General features: G+C 40.4%; 1 protein-coding gene across 1 annotated transcript in view; it reads left to right on the forward strand.

The window, feature by feature from the left end:
* The window catches only part of HEPHL1 (hephaestin like 1), a 64,449-nt gene that overhangs the window by 26,364 nt on the left and 24,879 nt on the right, over positions 1-13,206 (forward strand). Inside the window, exons 6-14 of the mRNA XM_072134132.1 lie at positions 916-1,081; positions 1,370-1,509; positions 3,623-3,754; positions 4,545-4,759; positions 5,523-5,673; positions 6,541-6,753; positions 8,743-8,959; positions 10,969-11,108; positions 12,684-12,824. Of these exons, the coding sequence (XP_071990233.1) occupies positions 916-1,081; positions 1,370-1,509; positions 3,623-3,754; positions 4,545-4,759; positions 5,523-5,673; positions 6,541-6,753; positions 8,743-8,959; positions 10,969-11,108; positions 12,684-12,824 (1,515 nt within the window). The remainder of the gene's footprint in view (positions 1-915; positions 1,082-1,369; positions 1,510-3,622; positions 3,755-4,544; positions 4,760-5,522; positions 5,674-6,540; positions 6,754-8,742; positions 8,960-10,968; positions 11,109-12,683; positions 12,825-13,206) is intronic.

Raw genomic sequence — 13,206 nt, forward strand, 5'->3', positions numbered from 1 at the left:
ATGTACTGTGTATATATATATATATATATATATATATATATATATATATATATACACAAGTTTGACTAAAGAAAACATCTTGTATCAAAGTCTAATATAGCTAGATAAAATAAGTGGACACACTCCAGATCCAGATATCTGCTCCATATCATGACTTCTCTAAAGAAATATTGCAGATTCATTGTCAAACTAAGCAATTACACATCTTTCCTGGAATCTAAAGAGTGGGAGTTACACAGGGAATATATGATATAAAGTAACAGAAAAGAAGTGATAAGACACAGCGGCCTGATTATTGCTACACATCGCTGAATTATAGCTGAATATAGTGAATAAATTATATCATATAGAGTATATTCATACAAGTAACGTGAAGCTGTAAGGCACATTTAGTACATCCTTAAAGGGAATCTTTAACTTTTAACACTGTATCATTTTAAGGTTCGACATTCTGCATAATTCTGAGTCATAATTTAACATAATTCATATTGCTGGGGATCCAATTTTTTTAAAAACAGTACTCAAATCCTTTACCTACACATAAACCCGATAAATACTAGAGGGGGCTTATGAGCTTACAGTATACTGATTATGCAGTCATGTATGCACTATGTTCATGAGCTCCCTCTAGTGGTGGCTGCAGTTAGTCACAATATTATTATAAAATAGCCTCACCTTGATTTGTATGTTGTTGCAGTATCTGATATAGCAGCTATGTTGATAGTTGTTATTGTCATTGGTAAGTTATCCCCTTTGGTAACTCATCGCCTAATAGAAGAGGGTGCTAAAAGTTGACGCTCACTAATTTGATACTGATCAAAGTTATTGTAATGATGTGTTTACTAATAAAAATTAAGAGTTGTTTATTGAACCATAAAAATTAAGAGTTGATTGATTTCTAATATATCTCTACAGCTGGAATGATGGGACTGTACAATGTCGAAACCTGTGGACGCCATCCTGCAGCTTTGACAACTGGTAACGTGAGGAAATACTTTATTGCAGCTGAGAAAATCTTATGGAATTATGCCCCAAATAACTACGACAGATTCACACATAACACTTTAGATGATCCAGACAGGTAATATGAATTATTCAGCTTACTTATTTATCTGATATTTACTTTATATACAGTGTATTTTATTCTATTATATATTTTCTTATTCATCACTGTGCAGTAGGAATAAATTTATAATATTAAAATAATGTTTGGCCTTGAAATAATACATTTTACTTGCAATACCCCTCCTAACCTCTGGGTGTGCTGTTATAAAAAAAATCGCCTGCTGGTATACAGCAACGTGGTTCATATTCCAGTTTTAGGTACGTGTTTACATGTTTTTTCTAAAGCTACATTTTTAATTTACAGCCAGTCCGCAATTTATTTTGCAAGGAGCAGTGACCGGATCGGAGGCTCCTATTGGAAGGTGCATTATACAGAATATACAGATGAATCGTTTAGTCATAAGAAGACTCCATATCTGGAGGAGCAACATCTTGGAATTCTGGGTACGACCAGTGATGTTATTTTAAATTTCTATATTTTATATCTTAATGTTCACCATAAACCATGACCATTTTTGGTGCTAATTTCCATCTGTTATCACAGCGGTCTTAGCGTCGTTAGTTTGATACAAGGGGTGTAAATAATAGCGCAGATATGTCGTCCCTTACTTTTCTACTGGATGGTCATTTCTGGATATGTGTTTATTTTTCATTAAACTTAAAGGAACAGTCCAGTCAAAGCTGATTCATGGAATAATAGATGGTGCAAGGCCTAATGGGAGGAGCATGACTTAATTGTATTACTAGAACATCAGGATTAATGCTCCTCCCTTCAGGCCCTGAACAAGGTATAATACACTGAAACAGCTGTGACTGGAGTGTTCCTTTAAAGTGTTTTTTTTTAGGTGCCCCCATGGTCCATTAATGGCACAATAGTCTACTCCACTTATTTCCCTGCAGTGATCCAGGTGGACCCTCCAACGTGTTCCCGGTCCCTTAGATAAGTCAGTGGGCACATGACCACTACACAACCCAATCAGCTGAAGGCACTGGCTTCATGACCACTGATTGGCTGTAAAGGTCATGTGCTTCCCGACTCCTAACAGAAAACGGGAGCACTTATGAGAGGTCTTCCTGCATGTAAGGGGCACCTAAAAGTAGAAAACTTCAGGCAGCCCCTTAAACCAGAATTCTGAACACAGCACAATCCTCCAGGATTCATGATACATTTGCACTTGGTCCCAACCATCTCCACAGTATGCAAAGTGAAGCTGCACCGCAGAGTGGTATGAGTAGTCCCATATGTAAATCTGATGGAAAGATGTGGGCTGGTCCCGCTTTGAGTTGAAAAACAAAAAATATGTACATTTTTGTAAAATAATTTGCAACTTTTTAATCCTCATGCTACTTTTAAAAAAAAAGTGGTGCAGCTTAGGAGGAACGGTTGAGGCTGTGAATTTTCCCTCAAATTTTTGTCTTGTTTTTTGCATTGTTTACAAAAATTCTATGCATGTTCATAGAAGGCATAGCTTCTAATTTCCAGCTTAAAAATTTCACAAAATGATCCTAAAATTGAAGAATTGTCGGTATATACCTGTAGCAATCAGTGGATTCTACTAATTTCCATGAGATCTGCAAACGGTAAAAAAAAAAAGAATTTGGCTGCCAATTTTTAATGTTATTGGTGAAGTCTCTCATATGAAGATTCCACATTTGAGAATTCCATATTTAAATTTTTAATTGTGTCCGTATTGTATGGATTTCCATTAAATTTTATGTTTGGGAAGTAAGAGTTCTCCTTACAGAGACTTTGCCAATTAAGGCTGCCTTGCAGATGTGTGGAGACTCATAGCCAGTGATGCTTCACTAGAAGTTTCTGGGAAATATGCAATTACGGAATAAGGAAAACACAGCCTCTTACTACTGACGAGATACAAAGACATTGGGGGTCATTTACTAAGGGCCCGATTTGCGTTTTCCCAACGCGTTACCCGAATATTTCCGATTTGCGCCGGGATTTTGGCGCACGCGATCGGATTGATGCGCATCGGCGCTGGCATGCACGCGACGGAAATCGGGGGCGTGGCCGAACGAAAACCCGACGGATTCGGAAAAACCGCCGCATTTAAAACAAAAAATCTGTAGCGGAGCTTGCACTTACCTTCACTCAGCCCGGCTAGGTAAACTCCAGCTCTGCAGCGCAGCAGCGCCACCTGGTGGATGGCGGAGGAACTACCTTAATAAATCCCGGCCGGACCCGAATCTAGCGCAGAGAACGCGCCGCTGGATCGCCAATGGACCGGGTAAGTAAATCTGCCCCATTGAAACAGCACTGTCTACAACTGGGAATCTATTCCTTCTGGTTTGGCTTTTAACCTGTCATTAGGCTTCCTGGAAGTCATAGTTGATGGTAAGGGTGCTTCCTTTGCAAGGTAGCTAAGATCTATTGCTTACCTTATTCCATCCTGAAAAAGACGTATTTGCATATTTCCCTTTACAATTTTGGAATTATTTTGGGGGAAAGGTTAGCTACAGGTGATATTTTGCAACAATGAATTCTATGGCGATTAGATAGGGCAAACAATGATACGTGTTTTTGTGATTTTTTTGGAATTAGGTCCAGTCATCAGAGCTGAAGTGGGTGACACCATTGTGGTGGTGTTTTCTAATAAGGCCGACAGGAATTACAGCATCATGTCCCACGGAGTGTCCTTCGGTAAAGATTCAGAGGGTGCCCCGTATCATGACGGTAGGTGACCGCTGGTGTCTCTTTTATGTAAAATGTAATTTACTTCTACATTAAGTTTTCAAGGGGTTCACCAAAATTTAGGATCTTTTCACAAAGCCATGATTTATATATGATTGATGGGGTCCAACTGTTAGGACCCTCCCTGATGATGAGAGTGAGGTTACAGAGTAGTGGATATGTGGGCATGCTTTCACTCCACTTACTCCATAGAACTTACACAACACATACTATAGCCAAAGGGGTCACGGTAGTCATATCACAGTTGTGACAAGGTCCTAAAGGACTCCCTACAAATATAGGGAGTAGGGAGCTGCATAAATTTGTCACAAAGACCTAGCAGTCTATTATTATAGGCAGGTCATAGCCTAGCCAAGAAGAGTCGGCGGAGAAGGGAGGGGGCTCCGGAGACAGCTCAGCCAAGAAGAGTCGGCGGAGGAGGGAGGGGGCTCCGGAGACAGCTCAGCCAAGAGGAGTCGGTGGAGGAGGGAGGGGGCTCCGGAGACAGCTCAGCCAAGAGGAGTCGGTGGAGGAGGGAGGGGGCTCCGGAGACAGCTGAGCCAAGAGGAGTCGGTGGAGGAGTGAGGGGGCTCCGGAGACAGCTCAGCCAAGAGGAGTTGGCGGAGGAGGGAGGGGGCTCGGGAGAATTATCTCACTTAGGCTTCCTTGGCTTTAAATGTGGGACCACTATTCCGGACAGATGTCATAGAGGTGAGTGATTGGCTATGTGGCTCCTGTTCCTTCATAGTGAACATATCATGAGTATATCATGTTGAATGTGTTTTTTTGGTAGGGGGTGCCACTAAAGCTGGAGCCCACGTGGCACCTGGTGATACTTACACATACACCTGGAGGGTCCTAGAAAAGGATGGGCCTACACCCAGTGATCCCCACTGCTTGACCTACCTGTACTACTCAGCAGCCGACCCGGTAAAGGACACCAATTCCGGACTGGTTGGCCCACTGCTCGTCTGCAAAATGGGTTCACTGAGGTCCGACAACATACAGGTATAGTAACATTCTATACTACTATACTACTACTATACTATATTACTATAGTTATACTATATATCATGCATCTTATGGTCTCCATATCAGGTCATCTACATCTCGCACCTGAAGAGGACCTACCACTTCTTCTACCGCTACATTGGAGGGATGGCTTAAATGTTTCTTATATCGAAACACATGATCCTTGTAGTAGTCATTTTAGACAAAAAAAAAAAATTCCCTATGTAATATGTGACCTTTATTAGCTAGAGGAAAGTAGCTTTTAAGAATGTCTCACACATTCTGGAGGACCCAACATGTTGTAACTGTGTAATACCTCATTTCACCTGCAGTGGTGCTGTAGGGAAACAAAACTCTTTCATTTATAGATCGCAGCTGATTGCTGGAGAACTCTACTTAGTCAGTTGTTTATAGAGAAGATGTTTATAGACTAACAAATGTGCTTTCTGTCAGTGTAATTAAAAATTAATGTAGAAAAATCTACATTAAATCCATATAGACCTACTGCTTCTTCTGAGAGTTTGCTACAGTGTATACTATCCAGTATTGACAGCTCTCACATAAGCAGCACAAATCCCTGAAATCCCAGTAATTTGCTACTATGTATCAGTGCAGGTAACATGTATCAGTCAAAGCCAAGTCACAGTGCAATCTGGATACAACTGTAACAAAAACACAGCTGTGAGAAGCATCAGGCTCCTGCATTTAGGTTCTATGCAATACCATGTTATGTCCTGACCCTGATGTCCCCATTTTCCAGGTACAGGTAGAAAAGGAGTTCTTCCTGCTGTTCACCATCTTTGACGAAAATTTAAGTTGGTATTTAGAGGAAAATATTGAAGGCATTTTTTCGGATCTGTCCGCTGTGGATGCAGAAGATGAAGATTTTCAGGAATCAAATAGGATGCATGGTAATATATACAGCGGAGAGGGTTTGTCCCATAATTATAATCGGTTGTTTCCTATAGACACAGCCTTAGTATAATAAATGCGTGCACACCCATTCCTGTACAACTGCTTTTATATACTTTTATAATTGTATACTGTAATTGTCCTATAATTGTGTACAATTTTATCATTATTTTATACTTTTTTTTTTTATACTGGTAATTGCCTGTACAGGCGGTCCCCTACTTAAGAACACTCGACTTACATACGACCCCTAGTTACAAACGGACCTCTGGATATTGGTAATATATTGTACTTTAGTCCTAGGCTACAATGATCAGCTGTAACAGTTATCACAGGCGTCTATAATGAAGCTTTAGTGTTAATATTGATTCTTATGACAACCCAACATTTTTAAAATGCAATTGTCACAGAGACCAAAAAAGTTCTGGCTGGGATTACAATGATAAAATATACAGTTCCGACTTACATACAAATTCAACTTAAGAACAAACCTACAGACCCTATCTTGTATGTAACCCGGGGACTGCCTGTATTTGCTTATTTATACATAAGTATTTGCTTATGTTATGCTAGATTTGCTGATTATCTTTTGTAAATGTGGACTCTGGCGCCACCTGCTGTTAATATTCAGCATTGCAACACATTACATGTCCAAAGTAGTTTTATGTATGTTTATTTCTACATATAGAACCACAGCACATACAGTCCTTCCACAATAGGTCCACTATTTAATTTTAGCATCTCACATCCAAATATAATTTTATGCAATATTTACAGGGGTGATGCAATTATTTCCAATACACATGTAAAAGTTGTATAGTGCATAGAGTCACTTTTATAACTGGGATTATTCCTTGTCTTCATAGCCATCAATGGCTACATGTATGAGAACCTACCAGGCCTTGAAATGTGTCGGGGAGACAATATATCGTGGCATCTTCTAGCTCTGGGCACTGAGACGGACATACATGGGATTTACTTCCAAGGAAACACTGTGAACCTGGGAGGAATGACCCGAGACACCATCAGTCTATTCCCGCACACCACAACCACTGCGTACATGCAGCCCGATCAAGCAGGTAGGTGATGTCATTAGGACAGACTGCGGGGGAGGCATAGATGCCTAAAATAAGCCATTAAACCCTAAAGGACACGGCCCATTTTTCACTCCCCACTTTCAAAATTCAATAACATTTGCATTTTTGGCACACAGAGCTGTAGAAAGGCCTGGGTAACAAGTTGTACTTCCTAGTGACAGTATTTAATATAACCCATACTGTGTACTAGAAAGTTGGAAAAAAATTCCAAATGAAATTGACCAAAAAAATCACATTTGCGCCATTTTTTTGGCCCCTGTTGTTACGGGTTTCACTGTGCGTTTTAAAAGACCCCTCCCCTTTAATCTTTGGTTTGGTACAATCATAAAGATTGTATAAATTTATAGAGGTTTTATTATGTGCCAGTTGATTTAAAAAATTTTTTATTCTTTTGTACAAAAAATTCTTTATTTTGCCATAATCTGAGACCAATACCTTTTTTTTTAAACATTGGTGTATGGAACTGGGTAAGATTTCAGTTTTTTGCAGGATGAGATGAAGTTTTCATTGCTACCATTATGGGGACTGTGCGACATTTTAATCCCTTTTTATTACATTTTTTATCTGTCGCAAAATGGCGTTTCGGATGTTTGGGCACCATTTTCCGTTACGGGGCTCACCAAGAGGAATAAGCATCTTTAAATATGGATAGATGTACAGGATTTTTATTACCGTATATTCTCAAGTATAAGCCGAGGCCCCAAATTGTATCACAAAAACATGGGAAAAACCTACATTTTTTACTCGAGTATAAGCCGTGTTTGGGTTTTCAGCTCATTTTTTGTGTTTAAAAACGAGGCTTATACTCGAGTATATATATATTTATTTTTATATCAGTTCTAAGGAAAGGGGGGTGATGCGAACTTTTAGGTTTTTTTAAAAAAAAAGTTTCATATTTTTTAACTTTTAAACTTTTTACTACTTTTTAGACCACTTAGGGTACTTTAACCCTAGATTAGCTAATCGATGTTTTAGTATATGGGGATTTTGCACATTACTTTTTACAATCTGTCACTGGAACATTGCAACAAATCTTCAGAAATGACGAGTCCTGGGGTCTTGCAAAGATTGTCATGGAAACTGATCGGTGCTCCCCGAGGACATCATAGGGAGCGAAGATCACAACTAAGATGGCGGCACCCACACACCACCGTCTGTAACACCCTCAATGGTGCTAGCACCAATCGTGGGTGTTTTCTGCATTATGCAGCAAACACCCCCTGTGTATGAAGAGGGCTCAACCCGTGATCAGCTATTATAGAGGTGGTCATACACTTGATGATTGTCAATTAATCAAGGCCATTTGATTAGCAGCACAAGACTGTACTTGGTATTGCTACTCAGCATCATTCACTTGAGTGAGACTGAGCTGCAACCAGGTCACGTAATTGATAGATCCAACACCAAAGGACTTGTAACCAGAAAATGCAATCTCCGGGGCAAATCTACCTTCAAATTCAAGCATGATAAACTAGGGACACTTACTCATAGATCCAGGCACCGTGACTGTGGTAATGTTCTTATATTTGTTATCCACAGCCTTCCATGTTGTAGAAAACACTGTACAAAAAGAACTTCCCCCTCCTACTGTGTGAGGTTACATCAGGCAGAGGGAGTGGGGAAGTGCCGAGGCAGCATGGGGGAGGGGAGACAGTAAATAGCCTGTGAATCTACAGCACAGATGGACTCTGGTAACACCCCCAGAGCACTTCTGGCTTATTAGCATACGTTTTTAAGTTGATTTTAGAAGGAAGGAGGTCATTTATAACAAATATAAGTAGGTTTCCACAGTCACGGTGCCTGGATCTATAAGTAATGTCCCTGGTTTATCATAATGGATATTGATGGTAGATTTCCTGTAAATCCCTTTAATTAGTGAATCTTACAGTATGATACTTCATCACTTTATCTCTCTCAGATGTGGGACATTACCTTCAAAGACACCTGCCTTTAATTAAATTTTTTTTTTAGGAAAGTTTGAAGTTGGCTGTCAGACGATGAAACACTATGTAAGTGGAATGAGACACACGTATACAGTGGAGACCTGTGACCACTCCAAGGCTGAGGAGATCCAGTTCGGTGCTATAAGAACTTACTATATTGCTGCGGAGGAAGTGGAGTGGGATTACTCTCCTGACAGATCCTGGGAACTGGGAAAACACAACATTACACAACATGAACATGAGAGGTACATCCCTTATACCACCGGCACTGGTTGTCCCGTTCTCCTCATCTATCTATCTATCTGTTTTCTATCATCTTCTCTCCATCCTTCTTGTGTATATATTATGTTTTTAATAGTTGTCCTTCTCTCTTCAACCATTGTGTTATCATCTCTCATCCATGTTGTTATTGGTCTTACTTTTCTCTTCATACATTTTATTTCTTGTTGTTCTCTTTTCTCCCTTCTGGTTCACCTTCTAATCTCCATTTATCATGTCTAAATCATCTTCTCTTCATCCAAGTTTTATTAGTCTCCTTCATCTGACCATTCATTTTGTTGTTGCTCAACATCCATCTCAATTTTGGTCATTTTCTCTCCATCCATATTATATACAGGCGGTCCCCTACTTAAGGACACCTGACTTACAGACAACCCATAGTTACAGACAGACCCCTCTGACCTCTGGTGAACCTTTCTGAATGCTTTTCTATAGTCCCAGACTGCAATGATCAGCTGTAAGGTGTCTGTAATGAAGCTTTATCGATAATCCTTGATCCCATTACATCAAACAATGTTTAAACTTCAATTGTCACTGGGGCCAAAAATTTTTTTGTCTGGATCTACAATTATTAAATATAGAGTTTCGAATTACATACAAATTCAACTTAAGAACAAACCTCCGGACCCTATCTTGTACGTAACCCGGGGACTGCCTGTACTACTTTTGATGAATGTGGCCCATTGGCGTCTTCTTCTATCATGTTCACATCTATCTTGCTGTTGGTTGTCGTCTGTTCTTGTTGTCTACTCTCCTCTTTTCTCAAGTGAAGCTGTTAGTCCTTCTCTTCTTGCCTTCCATGTTGTTGTTGCTTTTTCTCATCTTATTATCCATCTTGTGTTCCTCTTCATTATGATCATCTTGTTGTCAGTCATTCGCTTCTATCCATCTTGTTGTTGACCATTCTTTGAATCAATCTCGTGGTTGTTCTCTTTCATCCATCATGTTTTTAGTTATTCCCTTCTTGCCATGTTTTCTGTATTCTCTTCTCTCTATCCATCCTCTTATTGCACCCATCTTCTCTTTTCTCCATTGTGTTGGGTTGATTGTCCACTTCTCTCCATCCATCTTGTGGTTGGATCTTACTTTTCTGTGTCCATCTTACTGTTGGTCATCCTTTTTTTTCCTTCCATCTTATGGTCATCCTCCTCTCTTTATCTATCTTGTGGTTAGTCATCCTTTCCTCTAACTCCATCTTGCTCCCTTGAACTTCTTTTAACTACATTAGGGCAGGGTCGGCTCCAGGTTTCAGTAGGCCCCTTGGCGACAGAGCCCCAGTGGGCCCTATTTGCATTTGACGCATTAAAAATTTTGAAACAAAAACAGTCTCCTGTTCCCTAAAATATTCCCTAGTTTATTATCCCAAACAGCCTCCGCATGATTATTTTATATAAGCCCCCCTCACCTCCTATGGATTCATTAGATACAGCCCCCCTCACCCCCATGGATTGCTTATGTGCCGCCTTATGTGGGCCCCCCAGCAGCTCTGGACCCCAGTACTTGCCCAGGTATGCCCATTGCTGACGCCAGCCTTGCATTATGGGACCTCAGGATCTCTGTTGGGTGTATGAAAAGAATTGTATTAGTTTTTACAGGGGCCTCTTACATTCCTTCTCTCCATCCATCTTGGACCTCTTCTCTGAAATCATCTTGTAGTTGTCGTCTTCATTCCTCCATCTTGTTGCTTTTCCTCTTCATTTCCCTTCATCCATTATGGGTGGACAGTAGTTGTCTTTCCTATGATTTGGGTTTCCATATAACATGTATAGTAAGAGAAGGTAGCATCCTGGTGCTCTGGGTCGTATTAGGGTCCATAATATAGAATTATAGGGTCTTACAGTACAGTACATAATCTGTGTACTTGACATGAATATTCACTTCAAAAAGTTTTAATTTTTGGAATATTTGTTACTTTAATGAATGTTATTTGGTTTCTCCTCCATAACATATCACATTATGTCTTCTATGCTTTTAGCCCAGGCCATATATTCGTTAGCTCTGGAGAAGACCGCATTGGATCCAAATACAAGAAAGTGGTTTACAGGGAATACACAGACGGACAATTCACAGAACCAAAGAAAAGATCTGCAGAAGAGGAACATCTAGAAATCATGGGTACAACAAATAAGTAGGACACAGTAATTTAGGGGAGGGGGAAACTGGTTGGACAGCCGTCCACAGGCCATTGATGATAATTCCTGGCCAACCCTGTCAAAGTTTTGTTGTTTAACTATTTGAGGAGATATCATCAATGTGATTTCATCCCAGGGGCCGCACATATAACTACAATGATGACAAAGTGGTGTTTGGTAGAGCAGAACCAATATATTGTCATATATCTCGTTTAGGTTGTAAACACCTCTATCAGTCATCTTTTTATGCCAGATTTTGCAATATTTTCCTTCTTCATCAAAATCAATAATAATAGCGAGATATTAGTACAGGTGGCCCCTACTTAAGGACACTTGACTTACAGACGACCCCTAGTTACAGACGGACCTCTCTGTCCACTGTGAAGCTCTCTGGATACATTACTTTAATCCCAGGCTGTAATGATCAGCTGTGCAGTGTCTGTAATGAAGCTTTATTGATAATCCTTGGTCCCATAACAGCAAAAAATGTAGAAAATCCTACTATCACTGGGACTAAAAAATGTTTTGTCTAGGAATACAATTATAAAATATACAGTTCCGACTTACATACAAATTCAACTTAAGTACAAACCCAAGGAACCCATCGTGTACGTAACCCATGGACTGCCAGTATATCAAACAAGCAAAAGATGGAAAAATTTATGTTCAAATGATTTCAGTCCTATTGAATGTCACGGGTGTCCCTGTAATCCATGCCTCGGATCGCAGGCACACCCGTGCTCCTCTCCGTGGTGGCACTGCCCCGCCCCCAGCCCGCAATTACCTTTCCACGAGTCGGCTCCCTTCCCGGCTAGGCACGCACGCCGGCTCCCGAAGATTTAGAGGGCAAGCGCATCGCTGATTGGCGCTGGCACTTCCGGGTTTCCTATTTAAACCGGCGCCCATGACTCCCCGCCGGATCTTTGAGATTCCTAGCGAGAAGAGAAAGCTTGCTGTGTGTTCCTTGTGTTTATTCCAGTTCCTTGCCCGTACCTGTGTGATTCCTCGTTGCTGACCTCGGATTTGGACTTCTCTGCTGCATGCCCTGAATGCCCGCGTGTTATCCTGACTTCGAGTCTGGACTATGATTTTGTGCTTCGACCTTGGCTGCCACTGCAGACAAGTCACGGCGGGCTCTGGTTAAGACCGGGTGCCACTTAGATTCCGGTCCCAGGTGTCGGCTAGTACCATCATCTCCCGGGGTGGTCTAGAGGGTCCACTGACCCCAAACCCTGACACTGAAGTTCATGACATAACAAATATATATCTGACATTTTTAACCATATTATCTGTTTTTCATCTATACCCTTCCATGTACAGTATGGAATAACCTTGTGCATTTCCCTATGAGTGGGACATGTACATGCATAGTAAAGATGATAGTTGAGCTGTAGAAAAGTCTATTTTCACTTCTCTGTAAGGCACTATGAAAATTTCATGAATTATTATGAACTTAATTAAATAAGCAAAAAAAATGGAAACTTTGAAAAATTCTGGAAACATATTTACAATATAAATTTAATTGAAAGATCATGTCTTTATTGTCTTCATGTTGTAGGCCCATTCATAAGAGCAGAGGTCGGGGAGAGTATACTTATTATATTTAAAAATAAAGCTTCTCAGCCCTACTCCATCTTTGCACATGGTGTCCACGTGGTGAATCTTGATGGTGGCACTGAGATCCGTGGTACTCTGCCAGGTGAGTTTAAGGAGACCTCTCCATACCCTCCAGAAATCCCCTTATCCATACAGGCAGTCCCTCTACTTAAGCACACCCAATTTACAAATGACCCCAAGTTACAGACAGACCCCTTTGTCCACAGCGACCACCGGCGAAGCTCTCTGGTTGTTACTTTAGTCCCAGGCTGCAATGATCAGCTGTAATGAAGCTTTTAATAATCCTTGGTCCCATTACAGCAAAAAAAATTTGTTACTGGGACAAAATTTTTTTGGTCTGGAACTACAATTATAAAAGATACAGTTTCAACTTACATACAAATTCAACTTAAGAACAAACCTACAGAACCTATCTTGTACATAACCCGAGGACTGTCTGTATATAGTTGCCTATACTGTTCATT

This window comes from Engystomops pustulosus, chromosome 2 (assembly GCF_040894005.1).
Source record: "Engystomops pustulosus chromosome 2, aEngPut4.maternal, whole genome shotgun sequence".
Lineage (NCBI taxonomy): Eukaryota > Metazoa > Chordata > Amphibia > Anura > Leptodactylidae > Engystomops > Engystomops pustulosus.